The 19,195-nt window shown below is 55.9% G+C and overlaps 8 protein-coding genes across 8 annotated transcripts; 3 read left to right on the top strand and 5 right to left on the bottom strand.

Moving 5' to 3' along the window:
* Nucleotides 1-279: 279 nt before the first annotated feature.
* Nucleotides 280-1,049, bottom strand: IWZ02DRAFT_276401 (uncharacterized protein). Its single transcript, XM_066763573.1, has one exon. It carries the CDS (start codon nucleotides 896-898, stop codon nucleotides 362-364), a length of 537 nt encoding a protein of 178 aa, XP_066622380.1. The 5' UTR covers nucleotides 899-1,049; the 3' UTR covers nucleotides 280-361.
* Nucleotides 1,048-1,606, top strand: IWZ02DRAFT_276400 (uncharacterized protein). Its single transcript, XM_066763572.1, has one exon. The coding sequence runs from the start codon at nucleotides 1,114-1,116 to the stop codon at nucleotides 1,477-1,479; it is 366 nt and encodes a 121-aa protein (XP_066622379.1). The 5' UTR covers nucleotides 1,048-1,113; the 3' UTR covers nucleotides 1,480-1,606.
* On the bottom strand, nucleotides 1,607-2,326 carry IWZ02DRAFT_276399 (uncharacterized protein). Its single transcript, XM_066763571.1, has one exon. It carries the CDS (start codon nucleotides 2,251-2,253, stop codon nucleotides 1,735-1,737), a length of 519 nt encoding a protein of 172 aa, XP_066622378.1. The 5' UTR covers nucleotides 2,254-2,326; the 3' UTR covers nucleotides 1,607-1,734.
* Nucleotides 2,327-2,985: 659 nt separating this feature from the next.
* On the bottom strand, nucleotides 2,986-4,417 carry IWZ02DRAFT_452613 (uncharacterized protein). The gene is made up of 3 exons (XM_066767607.1): nucleotides 3,783-4,417; nucleotides 3,425-3,720; nucleotides 2,986-3,353 (listed from the first exon to the last, which is right to left on the bottom strand). The coding sequence occupies exons 1-3, from the start codon at nucleotides 4,036-4,038 to the stop codon at nucleotides 3,204-3,206; spliced, it is 702 nt and encodes a 233-aa protein (XP_066622377.1). The 5' UTR covers nucleotides 4,039-4,417; the 3' UTR covers nucleotides 2,986-3,203.
* Nucleotides 4,418-5,060: 643 nt separating this feature from the next.
* Nucleotides 5,061-6,531, top strand: IWZ02DRAFT_469852 (actin-related protein 2/3 complex subunit 5; the record flags this gene model as incomplete). The annotated part of the gene is made up of 4 exons (XM_066768754.1): nucleotides 5,061-5,285; nucleotides 5,562-5,689; nucleotides 5,800-5,947; nucleotides 6,469-6,531. The coding sequence occupies 4 exons, from the start codon at nucleotides 5,061-5,063 to the stop codon at nucleotides 6,529-6,531; spliced, it is 564 nt and encodes a 187-aa protein (XP_066622376.1).
* A 1,309-nt stretch (nucleotides 6,532-7,840) lies between these two features.
* IWZ02DRAFT_276315 (uncharacterized protein) lies at nucleotides 7,841-8,693 on the bottom strand. Its single transcript, XM_066763570.1, has one exon. It carries the CDS (start codon nucleotides 8,611-8,613, stop codon nucleotides 7,942-7,944), a length of 672 nt encoding a protein of 223 aa, XP_066622375.1. The 5' UTR covers nucleotides 8,614-8,693; the 3' UTR covers nucleotides 7,841-7,941.
* A 1,745-nt stretch (nucleotides 8,694-10,438) lies between these two features.
* On the top strand, nucleotides 10,439-12,154 carry IWZ02DRAFT_276301 (uncharacterized protein). The gene is made up of 3 exons (XM_066763569.1): nucleotides 10,439-11,122; nucleotides 11,243-11,663; nucleotides 11,715-12,154. The coding sequence occupies exons 1-3, from the start codon at nucleotides 10,615-10,617 to the stop codon at nucleotides 12,028-12,030; spliced, it is 1,245 nt and encodes a 414-aa protein (XP_066622374.1). The 5' UTR covers nucleotides 10,439-10,614; the 3' UTR covers nucleotides 12,031-12,154.
* A 4,109-nt stretch (nucleotides 12,155-16,263) lies between these two features.
* Nucleotides 16,264-18,394, bottom strand: IWZ02DRAFT_452595 (translation elongation factor EF-1 alpha). The gene is made up of 6 exons (XM_066767606.1): nucleotides 18,356-18,394; nucleotides 18,245-18,297; nucleotides 18,104-18,177; nucleotides 17,991-18,046; nucleotides 16,572-17,766; nucleotides 16,264-16,503 (listed from the first exon to the last, which is right to left on the bottom strand). Exons 2-6 carry the CDS (start codon nucleotides 18,247-18,249, stop codon nucleotides 16,457-16,459), a joined length of 1,377 nt encoding a protein of 458 aa, XP_066622373.1. The 5' UTR covers nucleotides 18,250-18,297; nucleotides 18,356-18,394; the 3' UTR covers nucleotides 16,264-16,456.
* Nucleotides 18,395-19,195: the final 801 nt, after the last annotated feature.

Raw genomic sequence — 19,195 nt, 5'->3', positions numbered from 1 at the left:
GTCCAGCTTCATATCTGATGCGTCTCCCCAGGCCGCGCCTGTGTTTCGAGTTGAGGCTGTGCATTCATGCTTCCAACTCTCAACTTCAAACCCACACCCCAAGCCAACGCGGCTGCTCGCTTCGTTCCGCCAGCCGAGCCGTTGCAACGCCCAACGACAACTCGTCGGGGCACATGTTCGGCTGTCGATGAGAGCATCTCTGGCCTTTTCTCGCACGACTCAGGAGATCGCCGGGCAAAAGGCCTCAATGGGCTGAACACGGGCACTAAATCTCCTGAAAATCAAAGCCATGGCCAACGACGTGGGCCCACTCGTCTCGTACGTTGTTTCATTGGATGGATGGCTGCGGGAGCTTGCGGCTTCATTGTTCGTAAAAGCTTCTGGAAGCAGCCTGGTAGCGTTCTTGAAGCTCGCTTTGAACGGGCCGAATCTCGTGTCCACCAACGGTTGATGTGGCGATCGACGCGAGAGCCATTTTGCGCATTTGCCCTGCACGCTCGGGCATGAAGCGTTTGGCTGAATGGGGCATAGTGAAATGTTCTTCAAATGAGATGAGCTGCTCATTGCGTGAACATTTGGCTGCACCGGCCGTATGGAAAGGCTCAGACCAGCTTCTGGAAGGGTGATGGAAACTAGAAACACGCACGGTGTTGACAAGAGGGTTGCAGTAGCCCCGACTCTTTTGATGCCGCCCAAAGTACGCCGAATGTCCAGTGTCAGTGTCAGCCAAGGTTGCGGCAACAAACCCTATCTCTGTCAATAAGTCGATGCGACGCAGTGATGTCAAACATGTAAAGGATTCGAGAAATTGGCAAACCGGATTCGCAGAGTGGCATTGCGTTGGGAGCAAGGGAAAGAAGTCTGCACAAACGAGGTGGTACATTCGTGACCGCTGCATTTCCGAGATCAGGGGGGCGGTCAATCATTTGGGAAAGCTCTACGTCAAGACTCTCTTGATGGTCAACCGACTGCGTTTGGCGGTGGAGGCTTGTGTAGCTGTCCAAGCCGGCCGTTTACCACCAAGGTCATTCGGCCAGCCGGAAGCAGTCGAGGCATCTGCGAGGTGTTCCGCAATTGGAAACGGCATTTAGATTGACGAACAGCGGCTACTGTATGAAATTCCCGGTTCAAAAATCCATCTTTTTCTGGAGCCTGGCCTGGCCCTGTGCAACGGCCGTCCCGCGAAGGCGGCATCTGGATCCGTGTTCCCCGACGAGGCCAGGTAGCACAACAGCTTGGTTCCCTGCCAGTCCTGGGACTTGTTCGGTCTGGCAATGCGAGATGCAATCGGAGGTGGGTGGGCGTTTGGCAGAAATTTCTAGACGGCATCCAGAGAGAAAACAGCCTTGCATTGCAGATTGCTCCACCGGGCCACCCGTAATTTGTGATGATCGTGGGGGATCAAACGGGCTGATGGAGACAAACGGCCGCTCTGTGGGATCGGCGCGACAGTCAGGGGAGACCCAGGGAGGCAGGTGAAGAAGGCAAGCTGGGACTCGAGTGAAACGTCAGCGCAATCGTTTCTCCAGCTGCGACGCAAGGTCAAAGAGAGGTTGTTGTGGGCAGAGGCTGAAAAAGGGCCTGAGCTGGCTGTAACATTGGCGGTGCATATGCACGACGCCTCCTTTTCACTCCACTTCCCACGTGTGGCCCGGGATGACGTCTGCTGCGAAGTTGATCGCTTCTTGCTCATCCCTGTGTTCGCTTCCGCGCACTTGGAAGGACAATGCGGAGCTAACGAAGCCTCAGGACCGTTCGCAGCGCTTCCGCCCATCCCCGCAGCGCAGCAGGGCTGAAGGGGGAAAGCTGATTGACAAGGAAGTAGAAAAGAAAAAAAAAAAAAAAAAAAAAAGAGCCAACGACCCCAGGACGTGCAAGGAACTCGGTCCCAAAACAAGCTCTCCTGGCCGCCCAACTCTGCCCGTTGGCCGTCGTCTCGCTGCCCGTTGGATGCCCGCCGCGGAGTCTGATCCGTTCAAAAACTTTTTGCTTCACAAACATGCCCAACAACAGAGGCAGACAGGCTGAGCCTGAATCTGGCAGCGTCTCGAATGGTGGAGCGCCAGTTGCTGCGTCATGTTTCAGCAGTGTGCCGTGGGTCATGTTCAACCGCTCTGACTGCCGTCTGTACAGTCCAGCAGGTCCGAACCGAAAATGAGACCGATTCCTGGGGTAGGTTGTCGCCAACGACTGGCAGTCAATGCGTGGGTGGGTGGTTTGCATGTCTTCTGTTTTTTGATGCTGCCCTGCCATGTAGTTGGTGCCTTGCAGAGAGCCTTGTCGGAAGGATAGGAGCAGGTTGCTCCGCGGAAGGCTTGCATGCGCATCCGCAGTGGGTGCGATAAAAAAAAAAAAAAAAAAAAAAAGAGGCTGAGATCTGAGGACCATAATGTGACACGGACAAGGAAAAACCGGGTTGGGGATTGCTTTTTCGCTGGCTGAAAGGGCACCGCGTAGCCATTGACGCGCGTTGGTTTGCACGGCAGGCAGGGCAGCAACGGATATGGTCGTGACTCGCAACAAACCTCGTCGAGCTGCCAGCAACCTTAATGCGGCCTCGGCTCGGACTCCTGATCCGCGCTTTTAGCCGTCCGCTGAGGGTTCTCAGGCACGGGACGCGTAGATGAAGAGGTCCAACGGCGGTGGTGGATGGGGATGGGTACCTGAGGAGACGGTTTGCTAGCCACCGGCCAGGGCCAAGCCACCGGTCCAATGCTCTCGACATCAAGACCTCAGCCAAGCGGCGGGCGCTGGGTGCCAAACAGGATGCGACATGCACCTCTGTTCCGTTCGCTGCCATTGCAATGCATCAATGCGCTGGGGCGGCGAGAGCGTTGTTCATGCCAGGTACGATAGGCAAGCCAGGGGCATCCCTCCCACTGGGACTTTTGGAACATCTGTGCCGTCGATCCCCTTGCCAGAAATTATGGCTTCTGCGCAGCAGGGTCTCCTTTGAAACAGCCCGAAGAGCCGTCGGCCGGCACGTCATGTCATGTCGCTGCGAAATGCGTCCAAATTTCATTTGTCTCTCGCTTCCCGCCAAGTGCTTTTGGTCCAGGAAAGGGGGCTTTCTCTATATCTACCCGCGCTGCCCATTACCTACCCCAGACTTTGGACTATTGCTCAAACCCACACCACCATCGCGCCCTCCTCTTCGTCTGGCCAAGTGCCCCCTTTGCTGCCTCTCGCCCTTGGCGCCCACCTCATACCTCCGTCTCGACTTTTTCGTTGCGCCGCGGCACCACCACCCCGTCGTTTTGATAGTCCCGCACCAGCCCGGCTGTCCCTCCGATCCCGTCACTTGGCCACCTTCGCACCACCCTACCCCCGGCTATATTTCCCACTCTTGCACCGTAAGTCTCAGCTCCGGCTGACGGCCCTTTCTCGACCGCCTGGGCGCGCCGCTGATTTGTTTTCTTAAAAGGCCCTCCCGCTCGCCATCTCCACCATGATTACTCGGGAATCCTCCGCCATCGCGACCAACATGGGCCGTGGTGCCTACGACACGACGGGCGCGCCCAAGCCCCCTCCGCCAAAGAAGAGGAGGTGAAGAACGAATCCCTACCACTCGTCCTCCAGCAATTGCTCTCCAGCGGCCTCTCACACTCCGCGGGCGTGGGTGAACCTTTTTTTTTTTTTTTTTTTTTTTTAAATTGCGTCGCCGCCGCTGCGAGCTGGCCGTTGCTGGCCGGAAGCCCGAGGGATGGCTGCTTGTGAATCGTAAGACTCGGTTCGCCTGTCAAGCGACGACACCTTGCATGCTGACGACTATCCCTGCGCAGGCGAGTCGCCTCCCTCGCTCCCGTCTACCCTTTTTTCTCTGTCTAGCGGGCGCCTCCCTTTGACGGCACCGCTGCGCTTCCTACGATCTTTGTAATACCACCACTTGCGAATACCTTCCGACATGTTCAATACCCCACATCGAGCGATTGTTATGCTGGCGCTTGCTGCATCGGCCTCGACACGAGACGTCCGGCCCTGTATTACTATTTTGGAGACGGCCCTCCTTGCTTTTCTCTCATGCCAAAAGTGTTTCATCTGGCGTTATATTAGATGACTGGGGGTTTTTGCTCACGCAAAGGGATACCAAAATTCGAGAAGTTTGTTCTGTTGTTCCAGTCTGCACGCATTTTGCTGCCTTGGAGCCCGATTTTTGGACCCAACACGGCATAGACCTGAACCACCGGGGGGGGGCTGGCGCACGGCGCAAGAATGATGGATGGAAGGAATGGCGCTGAACAAGGGCCAAGGCTTTTGGATCAGGCGTGGCTTGCTTGCTTGAACTGCTACCCACTTGGGAAGAAGGTGTATTGCTAGATTACTCTGCTGCTTTTGGCGCACTCAAGGAGGCGGTGAGAAAGAAACATGCTATAATCACGATTTGCATTCTCGGCAGCAAACAAGGGCTTGTGGAGAGGATGAGTGAGCCTCGTACTGGCGAAAGACCCCGGACGGCGGGCCCTGCATGGTGAAGTGGTTGCACACAGGGCTGCATCGGATGGCTGCTCCCGCAGGTCGTTGTCGGCGCTCCGCTGCCGCGACTGCGGCTTTGTCCGAGACGGGACAAGCGACGGTGCTGAGGACCAGAGAGTCGATCTCGACCCGTTTCTCGGTCAGCAAAAGGGAAAAGGAAGAAAAAGAAAAGCCGGCGCCGTCCGTCTCGCCTGGGAGGTGCCGCGCCGCGCTGAGCCCTTGCTTGTGCGACAAGTCGGAGGGCTGTCTCGACTTGCTAGTGTCTGTTGAGTCGCTGGCTTGGCGCTCCCGCTGCGGTTGCGGTTGCGGTTGCGGTTGCGTTGCGGTAGCGCCCGGCCCCGCCGCCTGTAGCTTGACGGCGTCACCGCCCGCGCTGACCTCACCACGGCGTCGCTGCAGCTCCCACCTCTCCTGCCTACACATGCCCATTCTGTCGACAAACGGCCAACAATTCGCCCTGCCTCCCTCTCGTACGCCGCCCGACACCGCCCAATCGCGCCCCTCTTGTCTCATCTCGCCTTCCACGAAGAAAACCGCCTTTGCCATACGTCGTATCGTCCCCAAGCTCCCTGCACCCTCGATCCACCATGTCGCAGCTCAACTGGCGGACCATCAACATCGATGCCCTGGACCCGGACTCGCCGGCCAACTTCGACATGGCCACCATGGCCCCGACTGTCGTCCCCGTCTCCACCCCAGACGTCCAAACCGTGGCCGGCCAGGTTCGCCAGCTGCTCAGGGGCGGCGACAGTGAGGGCGCGCTGAGGGGAGCCCTGGAGAATGCGCCCTACGGGGCTGATCAGCAAGGGAAGGTGAGTGATGGTCGCCTACATCTGGGCTATTGAACATTCAACTCGAGATATGGAGAGGGGTTGAAAAATGATACACGCCCTGTCTGGGGAAAGAGGAGGAATGCCATGGCGCGTTGGGCGCGATGGAACAAGGGTGCAAAGATGCCAGAATTGATCGCGACAGGAATCTGACTACGCCTTCTGCGCCATCAATCGCCGTCTTTGGCTATTGCTATTGCCTGCCTGGGACCATCCGTGATTCGAGACGGACGGCGCTAACATTGCACCCGCGCACAGGACATTCACTCGGCCACCGTCATTGAGGTCCTCCAATCCATCCGCCAGTCCGAAATGTCACCTATTTTGAGCAGAATATACCAGTCCGAAGGTGGCTCGGAAGTGTTGGACACCTTGATGAAGTACCTGTACGTCCGCCGCGTTTCAGCACTGTGCTTTCAGCATCACGCGTCAAACTTTATATTCTCCTTCATACCTCGATTGCCCCATTCGACAATCATTGACTAATTCCTCCTAGTTACAAGGGCATGGCCTCAGGGCCGCCCTCGGGCTCCAAGCAAAACCTGACCCCTCAACCCACTGGCTTTTCGCAAGTGTCTGGGCGCAACTTTGGAGGTGGCGATGGCGGTCAGTCGATGAGCGTGTTGCTGAGCTGGCACGAAAAGGTACGTGCCTCGATGGTCAATTTCCCGTTTGAGCACCCCTTTTCCCAATCCATCACCAAGGCATCCCATCCGAAGCGCCATTGTGCCGATTCCGGCATGGTTTTGCTTGCCCCTTGGCCAAGCTGCAACACAGACGACCCGTTCGAGATTATGACTCTCATAAATGGCAAGTTGGCGGTGCTTGGTGAATTGGCGGGGTTTGGCGCTGGCTGGCACCGTGTGCAAGGTCAGAGTGGGGTACTCTGTGCTTGGGTCGTGGCTTTCTTCATGCCACTTTCAACCGGCTCACTTGCCGTGCCCTTTCGACCCGACGGCTCGGTGATACAGCGACGGCTGAACGGGTGGGCGGGCCCTCGTCTGCCCTGGCCAAAGCGTTCCAGCGTCCATCTTGGTGGATGAACCGTTTCACCCACTGACTCAGGCGCCTTTCGTCTCACCTCCACAGCGACCTCTTTGTTTCAGCACTTTGCTCTCTTGTTCAAACATCGCAACAACAGACTAACGCATTCTGCAAAATGTAGACTGTCGAGATTGCGGGCCTTGGAAGCATCGCTCGCGTCATGGCTGACAGGCGCACTGTTTAATCGCGCGCTTGTCCCGCCTTGTTCCAAGACACAAACATATTCATCTTGCAGGCCGATGTGTCGCGCCCCCAAGCCTCATCTCATCGCCATATAGGGATCTCACGAAGGCATGTCAGCTTCGCGAAACAAACCCCCAAAACACTGGACAATAAAAGGTCAAAAGTCACTGCAAGAGACGGCGCGAGTGAGGATGGGGAAAATATTGACCCGGACGTCTGCAGCACAGATGCTAAACCTACGCATGTAGAGGTGCGTATCTGAAACGAATCACAACGGACATCATCTTGTGCTTGATTTTCTTTTCTGTTCTGTCTGAGTTGCTTCTCTTGCTGCGACGCTGCGTCGAAATTGTTCCAATGTCGAATGTTTGACGTACAACACTCGTGTCGATTGGGTTGCATTGAGCGCGTGTGCCTGTGCTAGCGTCCCTCCCCCTGGTATCTGACTCCGCTCACTCACAGTGCCAGCTAACCAAGTCAACTACTATTCAGAGTGGATGTGCAACATTGCTAATAGGGTAGAAGCTACTGGAACGTTGCACCAACTGCTATAACGCGCGTCTGATGTTTGATACAAGACTCATGTCACACAAAACAGAGGACGGCTACATCGGGACTATTCTCTACAGGAAGCATTCGGACGCTTGGCCGTAGGAGGGACAAGGAGCATACAGGCCCCAAGAGTAATCAATCAAAGAAGCAGTCCCATGAGTATTGGCACCAGGCCCCCCGATCGCGCCCCATCTCGGGCCATGATTCCATGTCTATCGCGAGAAGCAGCGCTATTGACGGAAATTCTTTTCACTAGTCTGCAGTCAGCCACCAAATTGGGAAGCCCAAGTGCATCTTCCAAACGCGTCGTCATTTATCTCACGCGAGCGCGCGGACCTACCTCGTCTCGTCTCATCTCGTCTAAAAAAGAAAAGAAATTCGCCCTCCACGCGCCAAACAGCCAGTCAGCCAGCCAGACGGATGCGCGGGTGGGCGCGCATGCGCAAAACCGCGTAAAGCACGAAGCGAACCGATCGCGCCGCCTGGCGCCATGCCATGCAATCGAAATATCGCCGCCCACATGGAGATCAGGACCGGAACGAAGCTTCCGCACGTATGCACGTATGTATGCGCTCTATTTGGCTTCTGGACCCCAAATCTCGCGCTCATCGGCCAATAGCAGACCACCGAATAGCCGTAGCCGCAGGTCCCCTGTGAAGAAAAAGCAATGACCCCTTGACGATGTGGTTGCGGCGCGGAAAAAGAAAGAATGGTGATTGAGGTGACTTGTCACTTTTTGTGGGATGAGAGAGAGGAAGAGACTCTGCTTGCTTTATCTGCAGCCACTTCGGTCACAGTCACCACGACCATGTGTTCGCTCCGCCGCCGCCGATGATGGGCCCCTGCCAACGGCACTTCATCACCACCACGACATGCATGCATGGTTTGATGCGCCGCCGCCGCCGCCTGGGCCGGGACGGGGACAGGGCAGGGCGGAGGCGGAGGCGCCCACGCTTTGTTCGCTACACCACAACGCGCGCGCTGACGCCATGGTGTGGCATGGCATCGCATGTACGCCACAGTAAACCACACACACCCCGGCACCCGTCGTCAGTTGTTCACCATCATCGACGACAACGACGCCATCCCGCCGTCCCGCCATCCCGGCTACTGTGCCTTCCCAGCAACCGTCTGGCACGGAGGAGTGGATGCCCGGTGGCGATCGGATCGAATCGAGATGTGCGCGCCGTCTTTCCCACTTCCCCGTCCCTGGTTTTCCCTCTCTCTTTCCCCTTCTCCGCCAACCCCCCATTCTGATCCGACCCGGCACCAACTCAGTCCAGCTCGGTACCTGTGTGGGAGTCTGGACCGCCGCCGCCCCTGGTTCCTGGGTTAGTCCCGAGCAAGCCGAGCACCCCGTCTGTTTGAAGGAGGGATTTGTCCAAAGGGAGAAGCCGTCGGGGCGGGCGGCGCGCTCGCCTTGTAGGGCAGGACGGAACGAGGCGAGGCAAGGCGAGGCGTGGACAGACGAGGTCTGGTGAGGGTTCAAAGCTGTGGTCTGCGGAGACCGCGAAGAAGGTGTAGGCAGCATTTCAGCTACCTACCTACCTAGGTATCAAGTCGAGTCACCTTGGATCAAGACATCCAAGAGGGACAGGAGCTCGCCAGCCAGCGATCATACACAACAGTGCCGCACGTTGACAGACGAAAGCATCACTCAAAGCCCCGACAACTGTGTAGACGAGATGGTTCTAGCTCTTCCCCTTCCACTTTCCCTTGCCTCCGATGCGATCTTTCACCCATCCACCCACACATGCATGCATGCATGCGTGCATGAAACGCTTGCATCCCCGCCCAGCCCAGCCCAGCCCAGCCCGCAAAAGCAAGGCGTGCAAAAGCAAAAGCGTGGCAAGCAAGGGCAATGAGAAATTTCCCGAATGCTGACTTCCTGTCGCCCTGGTTGCGAGCCATGTGCAGCGGACGCAGCGCAGCGGTTTTGGGGGTGGCAGAAGAAAGTGGAGTGTTTATGCTGCTGCTGCTGCTGCTGCTGCTGCTGCTGCTACGTGGGTGGGGCAAGATAAAAGGAGGGAGAAGAGAGAAAATTGAAGGCTGCTATGTCTGAGAAGGTATCTAATTGACTGCCGTTCACATATCCACTCACACATCTTCCACCTCCATTGACATTCTCTCCACCAGCCCGCCCGCCTCCCCAACCACCCACCCACGCAAAACCCTCCTCCCTCTCTTCCTCGCCTTATCCATCTTCCCTTCCTTTTCAACTTCCAACTCCCGCGCATCAACCAACACTCCTCTCTCAAACTCCACTCTGACCAGCCACACCCTCATCCTACCTCCCCCATACATTCATCGGGCCGTGGGATCCGTCACTGTGGTAATCCAATCACGCGCGTGGTACCGTAGTGGCGTGGCGGTGGCGTCGTCGCGTGGCGCTGGCTGCGGATGGGCTACCACGCGAGCGAGCGAGTCAACGAGTCAACGAACTAAGCTAGTTGAGCCGGCGGGACGACTAGTGCGAGGAGCAAATGTGAGGTTTGCGGGTGGTGCTTTGTGGTTGGTTGGTAGGCTAGTCGGTGTGGCTAGGCGGATTGGGCTAGGTAGATGAGGTGAGGTGAAATAAGGGATCTGGTTGCGTGGGTGGGCGAGGGACAAGTGGTGGTGGTTGTGTCATGGATGTATTGGTGAAGGGGAAAGAGGGTGTTGTTGGAGGTGCTGAAGGGGGCGGTTCGTGCGGGAGATGGCTGATTGATGGGTCGAGAATGGAAGAAAGGCGTGGGGAAGAGAAGCGGGTACTGGAGTATAGATTGATCAATACTTGGTGTCATGGCGAAAGAAGCGTGTTGCAGAATTCTACTGTCGTGGTGAATCCATTGCCCTTAACATTGTGAAGTGCGGGAATAAATTCAAAGGCATGCTGGAGAAGACGCTGTAGGACAAGTCTTGATTGTAATGCTAACAGTCTCTTTCAATGCACTTTGATGCTCGAATCCGGGCTCCTTGTCTGGGAACTCGACGCTCTTGTTTCCTGGCGCTAACCCGAAACGGCCGAGCCTGCTCATGAGCCAAACTCTGTCCAGAAATACGAGCAACGGTCGAGAGTCGCTGTCACAGATAAGGCGGGAATCTGTGAACTGGGTGTGCTTGGTGGAAATGTGGAGTGGGAAGATTGCAAAGGTGGAGTCGAAAGAGAGTGTGTGGCCAAGGGCAAACAAGGGCTGCTAAGCTACCTTGGCGGGCGGCAGTGGCTCTGATATGCGCAGAAGAACAGGGAGCCTGCTGAGTGGCTGGTTAGCAGCGGACGAGACGTCGTGGCCCGGAGATCGACAATTGTCCTCGTCGTCGTCGTCGTCGTCGTCGTCGTCGTCGTCGTCGTCGTCGTCGTCGTCGTCGTCGTCCTGGGTTAGCGCCTCCTGTCGCGTCGCGTCTTGTTTCGCCCACTGCGACGCGCCTCGACGCGCCTCGACGCGCAAGCCCACGCCCATCCGGAAAAAGGCTCTTGGATGAATTTTCGTGGAATCGATGGTGTTGTCATGGATGCAGCCATGTTGGTGGGTGGAGACTGGAAACGGCGATCATGACGACGGGAGCCAGGCTGCCCGGATCGCCGCCTCTGTCGTCATGGCTTGGACTTCACTTCCTTGACCCGCTGCCGGCAGTCACCATCAATCAACCAAACTGTGGGCTACTACAACGTCAGACCCTGATGCCCGCCAGTCTTAACAGACACCAACTCCTCTCCACCTGTCTCCATTCATCCACAATCTCATCTCCATTCCGCGCACTTCTCCCTCCGTGCGCTCCCGCCATTCCATCTCTGCTACTGATTCTTTGTTTTGCTCTGCTCCATTCTGCTTGCATCTTTCCCCCAACCGAACCCAAACCGAGACATTACAAATCATCTTCACTCGCCATGGCACCAGTAATATGGGGTCTCGATCTCAAGGAGATGCAATGGAGCAAGTTCAAGAGTGGATACATGTGGAACACAGACTACCACCTGCGTCGCACAAAGTTCATCGTCTACCAACTCGCAATGATTCTCTGCGTCGTGTCTGAGTCGCTAGGAACAGCAGTGCTCTCAGGCAAGTCTCACGTTTCTCCATTCCTTGCCCCTGAATAAATTGCCCCTATACTACCACATACCTCTCCCACCTCCTACTGCAACATCAGTGAATGCCAGTCGGCTAACCGTCAATCAATAGACTACCTGAATGAACAGCGCTACATCGAGGGCATGGAGCCGGGTGCTCATGTCCACAACAACGACTACGTTGGTGCTGGTAGTTACAACATCTTCGTCGGCATCTGGGTCGCCTTCATATTCGGCTCGGCCTTCTTCTTCGACCTGTTCTGGCCAGAGCGTCGCGAAATCCCTGGCGTCCGCAAAGCCTGGAGAATCACTTCGGTCCTTTCGTGCGCCTTTACGCTGTCCAGCGCCATAGTCTTCACCGTCATCACGGCGACGCGTAGTGTGCACATCTCGGGCATCCCTGAGGACCGCGGCCGGCAACTTGCTTCGCAATGGCCAAAGGCCAAGACGAACCCTCTCGAATATCGCAAGAACCCGCGTGCCATTGCTTCCATTGTATTCTTGTGGATAGGAACCCTGTTTACATGGGTTAGGTATGCTCTATCACTTGATCCATATCACTTTCGAGGCTAATCCGTCCGCAGCACCGTCATCCTTTACCTCTCTCTTTCGCATGACGAGAAGTTCGGTCCCAAATCAGGTCACGCTCGTGATGCCGAAAAGGCATCCGTCGCATCCGACAGCGCCGCCACTGATACGACGTCGGCTCCCGCTCATCCCACACCTCCACCTGCTGCCGCTGCTCCCGGAGCAGCCCGCGGTCCCTCGCCCGCCACGGATGTCGAAGGCACAACAGTGTCATCGGATCGCGGTGTCAGGAGCATGGATGTGGAAAAGGAACGCGAGGCTGGCGTCAGGAACGAGTCGCCCCTCGGGTCAAATCCTCCTGCTGTCGAGTAGAGGATGAATCCACTCGAGCGCGCAACGCACAACAATGCGCACAATCTTTCCACCGAACAACAGTCTCGGAGAAGAGTGGAGTGTGAGGGGCCAGAATCACGTCATTCTGCATCCAGCAGGCGTAGGTTAGACAGCAGCAGCGATGATACCCTAATGAAAGAATACCCCTATTGTCACCACGACGAGTAGACGCCGGAGAGGAGAAAAGAGATGAGAGAAGAAGCATACCAGACCTTTCTTTCTTGCCTATGCATAGCGAGCGGCGGGCTTGTGCATTGAGCGTTTGGTTGTGCGTTTATGGGTCACGCGTTACGAATTACTACTACTGTACTATATCTTTTTGGTTTGTTTTTCGCTGGGGGCTTTGGTTCGCGTTGCATAGCAAGCACACCTCGCAGCGGAGGAGAGGAAAGCGGTGATGATAGCGTTTAATCGAAAGACATTGATTTACTTTCTTCCGAGTGAGAGTGATTGATTCTACCTTTGGCAACCTTCGCTGAAGACGAACATTGTTCGAGTTGTCGAAGGGGTCAGTCGGACTTTTGTGCTTGACATGCACGGCCAACTTTTTTGATCCATGTCCTTCCTAGATGCTCCTTATCTACCCTCATTCTGCTCCAGTGCAGCAGCACCTGAATGCTCCTCTCGCAACGGCAAGTACAAATGCATTTTCCACGATAGAGCGCCCCAGACCGATCCTAGGGATCGTGGGTATATGTGCAAGGATCGGCTGCACGGATATTATTCCAATGAACATAGGTAGGTATGTGCTCAGGAGGCGCTCAATCCTGTATGATGACACTGGCCGATCTAGGCCGCCACTGTCGCTGGGCCATAGATACACTGCTTGGCCAGTACACAGAGTTACGACGAGGCGATTACCTTGAGCATCGGACTTGATTCTGCTGCTGCTTGCTTGGTTGGATTCTTCTCCGCCAGTGCAGTGGGTTCAGAGACACTAGACTCTCTAGTCTGGCTGCTGCGGTTATGGATGACTGCTCCCAGGAGGCGGTCTCATTTCTCTCCGCACCCACTGCACCAACATGTTTGAGTTCTGCGTCGACAAGGGCAGGAAGGAAGCGGCTCATAAGAGCATCTCTCTGCCGCCTCTACCCAATCGATTCCCTGCAGGATGACGCTCCGTGCTGGGGAACTTGCACATGTTCGTCTCTTCAGGGTAGCAGATTCCATTTCGCCAAGAATGAAGAAGAGAGGGAGGCAGCACAAGAATAAGAGCGAGACCAAGAGGACCGTTGTAAAGAGCAACCAAGTTGCTAGCATGGCGGGGATGATGAGAAGGAAGGCCGCTTTGGCCCGTGTGGCAATACACCTGAACTAGTTCAATCACCGTCTATGGAACAGACAGCTGCCGCCGTCAGCATGTCTGTCCCTTGGAATTGATTGATTGATTCCAAGACAGGTTCTGCTTCTTCCCTGGAGATTAGCGCCTCCCGCATACATTGAGTACGGCCGTTTGCTGGAAATCAAGAAGCCCCGAGAGCAGATTCGACTTGAGCGCAAGGAAAAGCAGAAGGTGAATGATGAACAAAAGCGCCAAGAAGCTTGACGGGATGGTGAAGAGCTGGAACTGTTGAGGGAGCGAAATCGAGAGAAGACGGCTCGTCACCGCGCAAAGAAGGCCCCCAGCCCCCGTTAATGAGGAGAAAAGGTTGAAGAAAAACGCCAATGGCAGAGAGCGGGACGCAAAGAAAAGGACGGAGGCGGATGCTGACCTGATCCGGCCAAGGCTGCAGTGCACAGTTGAAGCAACGGAAGAAAGAAAAGGAAGAACGGACGAAGCTGCGCAAACAAAGAGGCCATGAGATTCCCCAGAAGAGGCTTACCGTTTCCCACGATGATGAGAACACCAAGTTAGACCCGGAAGCCGGACAGCCGCTGAGTTGCGATTTACACCAACACCAAGCCCGCCAAGGCAATGACGCAGTCGACGTCGCACTTTACACCTGCGCCGCGGATTTGGATGAGTTGTGTGAGTGGCACTTAAGTGAAGTAGATTTTGAGGTGGTGCGCGTTAGAGCGGGCGAGCGGTGTGAATGATGTGCTGGAATCGATTCAGAGCTGGTGGTCCGTCCAGGCCTTGCACGTACCGACCTTGGAATCATTTCCAAGACGGGGACAACCCACCTCTCCAATGCGTATCCTTCTTGGAATTGACTCCAAGATAAATGCAGCCGATTCAAGAATGACACCCATTGAAAGACGTCCAAAGTTTGGTAGAGCCAACTCTCTCCCTGTTACTGGCGTACTCAATCAAACCACCTCTCCATCTCTTGCACAGCTTCCATACTTCCTCGATTTCGTCCCTGACCGCTGGGTTGAAGCTGAGATAGCACTCCCAAGTAGCATCTTGCACCCATTTTTCCAGAAAGACGGCTCGCATCTCCTCTTGGTCCTCCAGGCCCAGGAACGCGAAGCTGAGACGGGATGCCGTAAACCACTGTCGAGCCAATTAGTTGACGTCTTCGCCAGGACGACCCGACAACAGCGAGACATGGATGTCTGTAGGTATGCCGGCAGGCTGCGTCTGCTCGTCCTGCGAATTCCTTGCGTTTCTGTCTTTCTTCTTCTGAATGACGCTCTCTCTCGGCGTCGTCAGCCATTCGCTCGAGGTCATCAGTGATTGCTTTGATCATCTTTTCCTCTCGACGTCTGGTAGTCTATTCTACCTCAGGGGATGGCTCTGGGGTCAAGCTGGTGTTGCTGGGCCGGGGAAACACGAACCCGCAGTTGACTGCACGGCGACGTCCTTTGAACCAATTCCAACCATTTTCAGACGCTTGAAGATGGAGCAGGCTGACCTGCTCGATTCGGAAGGAAACGTGAACGCCTTCGGGGTTTCTCGTAGAATGAGTAGTGTAGTGCCTTCCTTGAAGTCAGTCAGTCAGCCAGGAGAGCCTTCCTTGTTACCACGTGGGTAGCGTGCGTGCGTGCGCATAGGAGGGAGCATTCAACCGCGGTACGCCAGGAGAGAAGGAACGTCAAACCAAAAGGAATACCATTTGGTAAGATAAAGGGAGAGCGACAGGACAGGGAGGGAGCATTCGAGGACTTGGCTGCCTGCTACCGTTGCCATTGCCGTTGTATACATGTATCTCGGCTGTAGCGCGGAATACCTCTCTCATTTTGAGGACAGGGCCGCATACTACAGGCCGCCAATCTCTCGACGTTTTCCGCTTCGCCACTCTTATACACAGCGGCGTCGCTAGGTATTTCAGCGCCGCCGCATTCCACCACACATACAGACGCGTCCGGCTCGGCGTTTCAGGTCTCGAGATGACGGTGCAGTTGATTGTCGGATTTCAAAATAGTCTTACAACGCGAACACTGAGGTCCGTGGCTGGCTGTTGAGAGCGCTCGACGTCGGCCGCGTGTATAGGTTGCAGTCTTACCCAGGAGCATCCTTTCGCTGTTGCGGAAGCCGGGGAGCTGTCATCCAAGGCCAAGCCGTGCCTTATAAGAAGCCTGGCGGTCGTTTTGTGAGATGCACCATTGGACCGTCAGACGCGCACCGAAAGGAGAGAGAAACTTGCAGCAGCGACCCGTCGCAGAAAGAGGTGCCCAAGGAGACCGCGTCTTGGTATCCATGGCCGGGCCTGACAACGAATGCAATGGGGAAGAGCAGATGGAGAGAATTCATCTCTCGAAGCGCGGGGTCAAGGCGACTGCAGAAGTGGGCGAGAGGACAGGCGAAGAGAGGTCGTTGATGGAAAGGAGGAGTCGCTCAACCGCCGCAGTGGCCCGGAGATGCGATCTGGGAAAGGCGACGCAGAAACTCGCAAGCTTGAGGGCAGCCGGTGCGCGAACTGCGGTATTTGACGAGCGTTACAGACCAATGAGGCGCTGTCGGCTTGTTGGATGGTTGCGACGTTTGAATCTGCGGTTGGCTTGGTCAGTCGTTTGTTTCGTCTATTAGGAGAGGATGCTCGCGCAACGTGTTTTTGGCGCGAGATTTGAGTTCGACTGACCGTTGATCCTATCTAGACCCTGGAGATGTGCGGCGAGTGTCTCGTAAGGCATCCTGGTATGGAAACCTCGAAGGTGTCGTCTCTCATGCGTCGCTTGAGCGTTCCACGTCGCGGAGCACCACGTACGATGCGGAGCGACTGAGGCGCGAGAGGCAGGCCAGTGAACATGGAGGGTGAACGTCTGACGAAAAACAAAGGTCAAGCGCAAAAACGACGCCGGGCGCAAGGTCATTCAGAAGTACAAAAGTCATGTTGAGAAACGTTGATTGCATGGGGAATCATCACTTCTATTTTTTTGAAGGTAGAAGCAATCCTAGCAACCCTTCCTTTCCTTCATTCATACCATGACCGGTCGTGAGCAAAATAGCAAATGAGAAACCTTTCCACCACGAGAAACCAACTCATCCATCACCACCGAAACCATCCGCGGAAGAAACCATCTATTTCTTAGCAGCCTTCTGGGCGGCCTTGGTGACCTTGGTGGCCTCTGTAAAGGAGAATTGTGGTTAGCAAACGTGTTCAGATGAGCTGCAGAAGGGGAAAGGGGTTGCTTACTGTCGGCCTTGGCAACAGCCTTGATGACACCGACGGCGACGGTCTGGCGCATGTCACGGACGGCGAAACGACCAAGAGGAGGGTACTCGGTGAAAGCCTCAACGCACATGGGCTTGGAGGGAATCATCTTGACGATGGCAGCGTCACCGGACTTGATGAACTTGGGGTTGTTCTCAATGGACTTGCCGGTACGGCGGTCGATCTTCTCAAGAAGCTCAGAGAACTTGCAGGCAATGTGGGCGGTGTGGCAGTCGAGGACGGGCGCGTAACCAGCACCAACCTGACCGGGGTGGTTGAGGACGATGACCTGGGCGTTGAAGGAGTCGCAGCCCTTGGGGGGGTCGTTCTTCGAGTCACCGGCAACGTTACCACGGCGGATTTCCTTGACGGAGACGTTCTTGACGTTGAAGCCAACGTTGTCACCAGGGACACCCTCGGTCAACTGCTCGTGGTGCATCTCGACGGACTTGACTTCAGTGGTGACACCAGCGGGGGCGAAGGTAACGACCATGCCGGCCTTGATGGTACCGGTCTCGACACGGCCGACGGGAACCGTGCCAATACCACCAATCTTGTAGACATCCTGGAGGGGAAGACGGAGGGGCTTGTCCGAGGGACGGACGGGGGCGTCGATGTTGTCAATGGCCTCGAGGAGGGTCTTGCCGGTGGTCTTGGTCTTGGTCTCCTTCTCCCAGCCCTTGTACCAGGGGCAGTTGGTCGAGGGCTCAATCATGTTGTCGCCGTTGAAGCCAGAGATGGGGACGAAGGGAACGCCCTTGGGGTTGTAGCCGACCTTCTTGATGAAGTTGGAGGTTTCCTTGATGATTTCCTGGTAACGCTCCTCGGACCACTTGGTGGTGTCCATCTTGTTGATGGCGACGATGAGCTGCTTGACACCGAGGGTGTAGGCAAGCAGGGCGTGCTCACGGGTCTGGCCATCCTTGGAGATACCGGCCTCGAACTCACCAGTACCGGCAGCAATGATGAGAATGGCGCAGTCGGCCTGGGAAGTACCAGTGATCATGTTCTTGATGAAGTCACGGTGGCCGGGGGCGTCAATGACGGTGACATAGTACTTCGGGGTCTCGAACTTCCAGAGAGCAATGTCGATGGTGATACCACGCTCACGCTCAGCCTTCAGCTTGTCAAGGACCCAGGCGTACTTGAAGGAACCCTTGCCGAGCTCAGCGGCTTCCTGCGAGGGCGTTAGCGGAATTTTTCGCTGCGATGCGACCGAGGTGAGGTGAGCAGAGTGTCGGTCGGGCGCAAAAAATGCTGCATCGGGTCATGTAACCGAGCGCCAAAGCAGCCTAGCGCAGCCCGACCCCACCAAAAAATGCCCCTCGAGCGAGTGGGCCCAGTGGTGGCGCAACGAGCGAGCCGCCGCCCTGCGCTCAAAGAAAGTGAGAGGCAACTGACCTTCTCGAACTTCTCGATGGTACGCTTATCGATACCACCGCACTTGTAGATCAAGTCTGTTCGTTATGCGTGAGCGAGTTGTGCTGGCCGAGCGCGGGCGAGGAAACACTTACGACCGGTGGTGGTCGACTTGCCAGAGTCGACGTGGCCGATGACGACGACGTTGATGTGGGTCTTCTCCTTGGGACTGCGAGGGCGTCAGCTTGAGCTCGGCGAGGCGTTGGGACGCCTCGTTGGCGAATGCTGAGACTTACGCCATGTTGCTTGTTTTGTGGTTGGAAGTTGGAGTTGAAGTGTTTTGAGGATCCTGCTGAAGGTGTTAGATAGAGGGCGGGGGGGGGATGGTAATAAGGGACGAAGCATACACAGGTACGAATGCAGGATGATTCGAGGTGTGTGAGACGAAGAGAAAGAGGAGAGGTGTTGGAGGGGCGAGCGAAGGTTTTTATCGGCAGCGGGCGGCGGTGGTGGGGGCGCTAACTAAGCAGGGAAAACTTTTGTGTGGGCGATGGGCGAGCGAGGGCGCAAGCACCAGATGGCGCGGCACTGGCACTGGCACTGGCACTGGCACTGGCACTGGCACTGGCACTGGCACTGGAACTGGCACACCCGCTGGCTGCAGACGCGGCCCAACCACTCACTACGCGCTCGCCTGATGATGAGCTGGCCACGCTGTGACTCTTTGCCCTCTCGTCTCACATACAATTGGGTCTGTGGTGGATATCTGTCGCCGCTAACCGCCCATGCCCTCACCGCACTCTCGACAATGCAGATCTGCTCGCCACTGATCCGTCTTCTACCATGCAGGCCGAGCCGCCCCGGGCACAAGTCCAGCCTGCTTGCAGCTTCACTTGAAAGCCTCCTCAATAGCCACGCGAACCGCGGGACTCTCGAAAATTTCCTTCAGATCATGGACACCGTCAACCTGGAACGCCTGCTCAACTGAACCACCATGACGCCACCAATCCACGGTACCAGCGCGACTTGATTCAACAACCAAAAATTTTTCATCACTATCGAGGTGATTGTCCTTCAAACACAAACTTCCTCTTCGTCCATCCCCTCGTCGACTCAGCGCTCAACAGAGGAAAATTTCTTTGTTTCCCTTTCTTCAATGACGTAGCGGACCCACGATAGCAATGGAATTTTTCGGTACGGTACTGTGTGGTGTCCACATCCTGACACCGTTTGGGTGAGCATCAAAA

This window comes from Phyllosticta citriasiana, assembly GCF_038021145.1.
Source record: "Phyllosticta citriasiana strain CBS 120426 chromosome Unknown IWZ02scaffold_7, whole genome shotgun sequence".
NCBI lineage: Eukaryota > Fungi > Ascomycota > Dothideomycetes > Botryosphaeriales > Phyllostictaceae > Phyllosticta > Phyllosticta citriasiana.
This window is presented reverse-complemented; position numbering and strand designations above follow the sequence as displayed.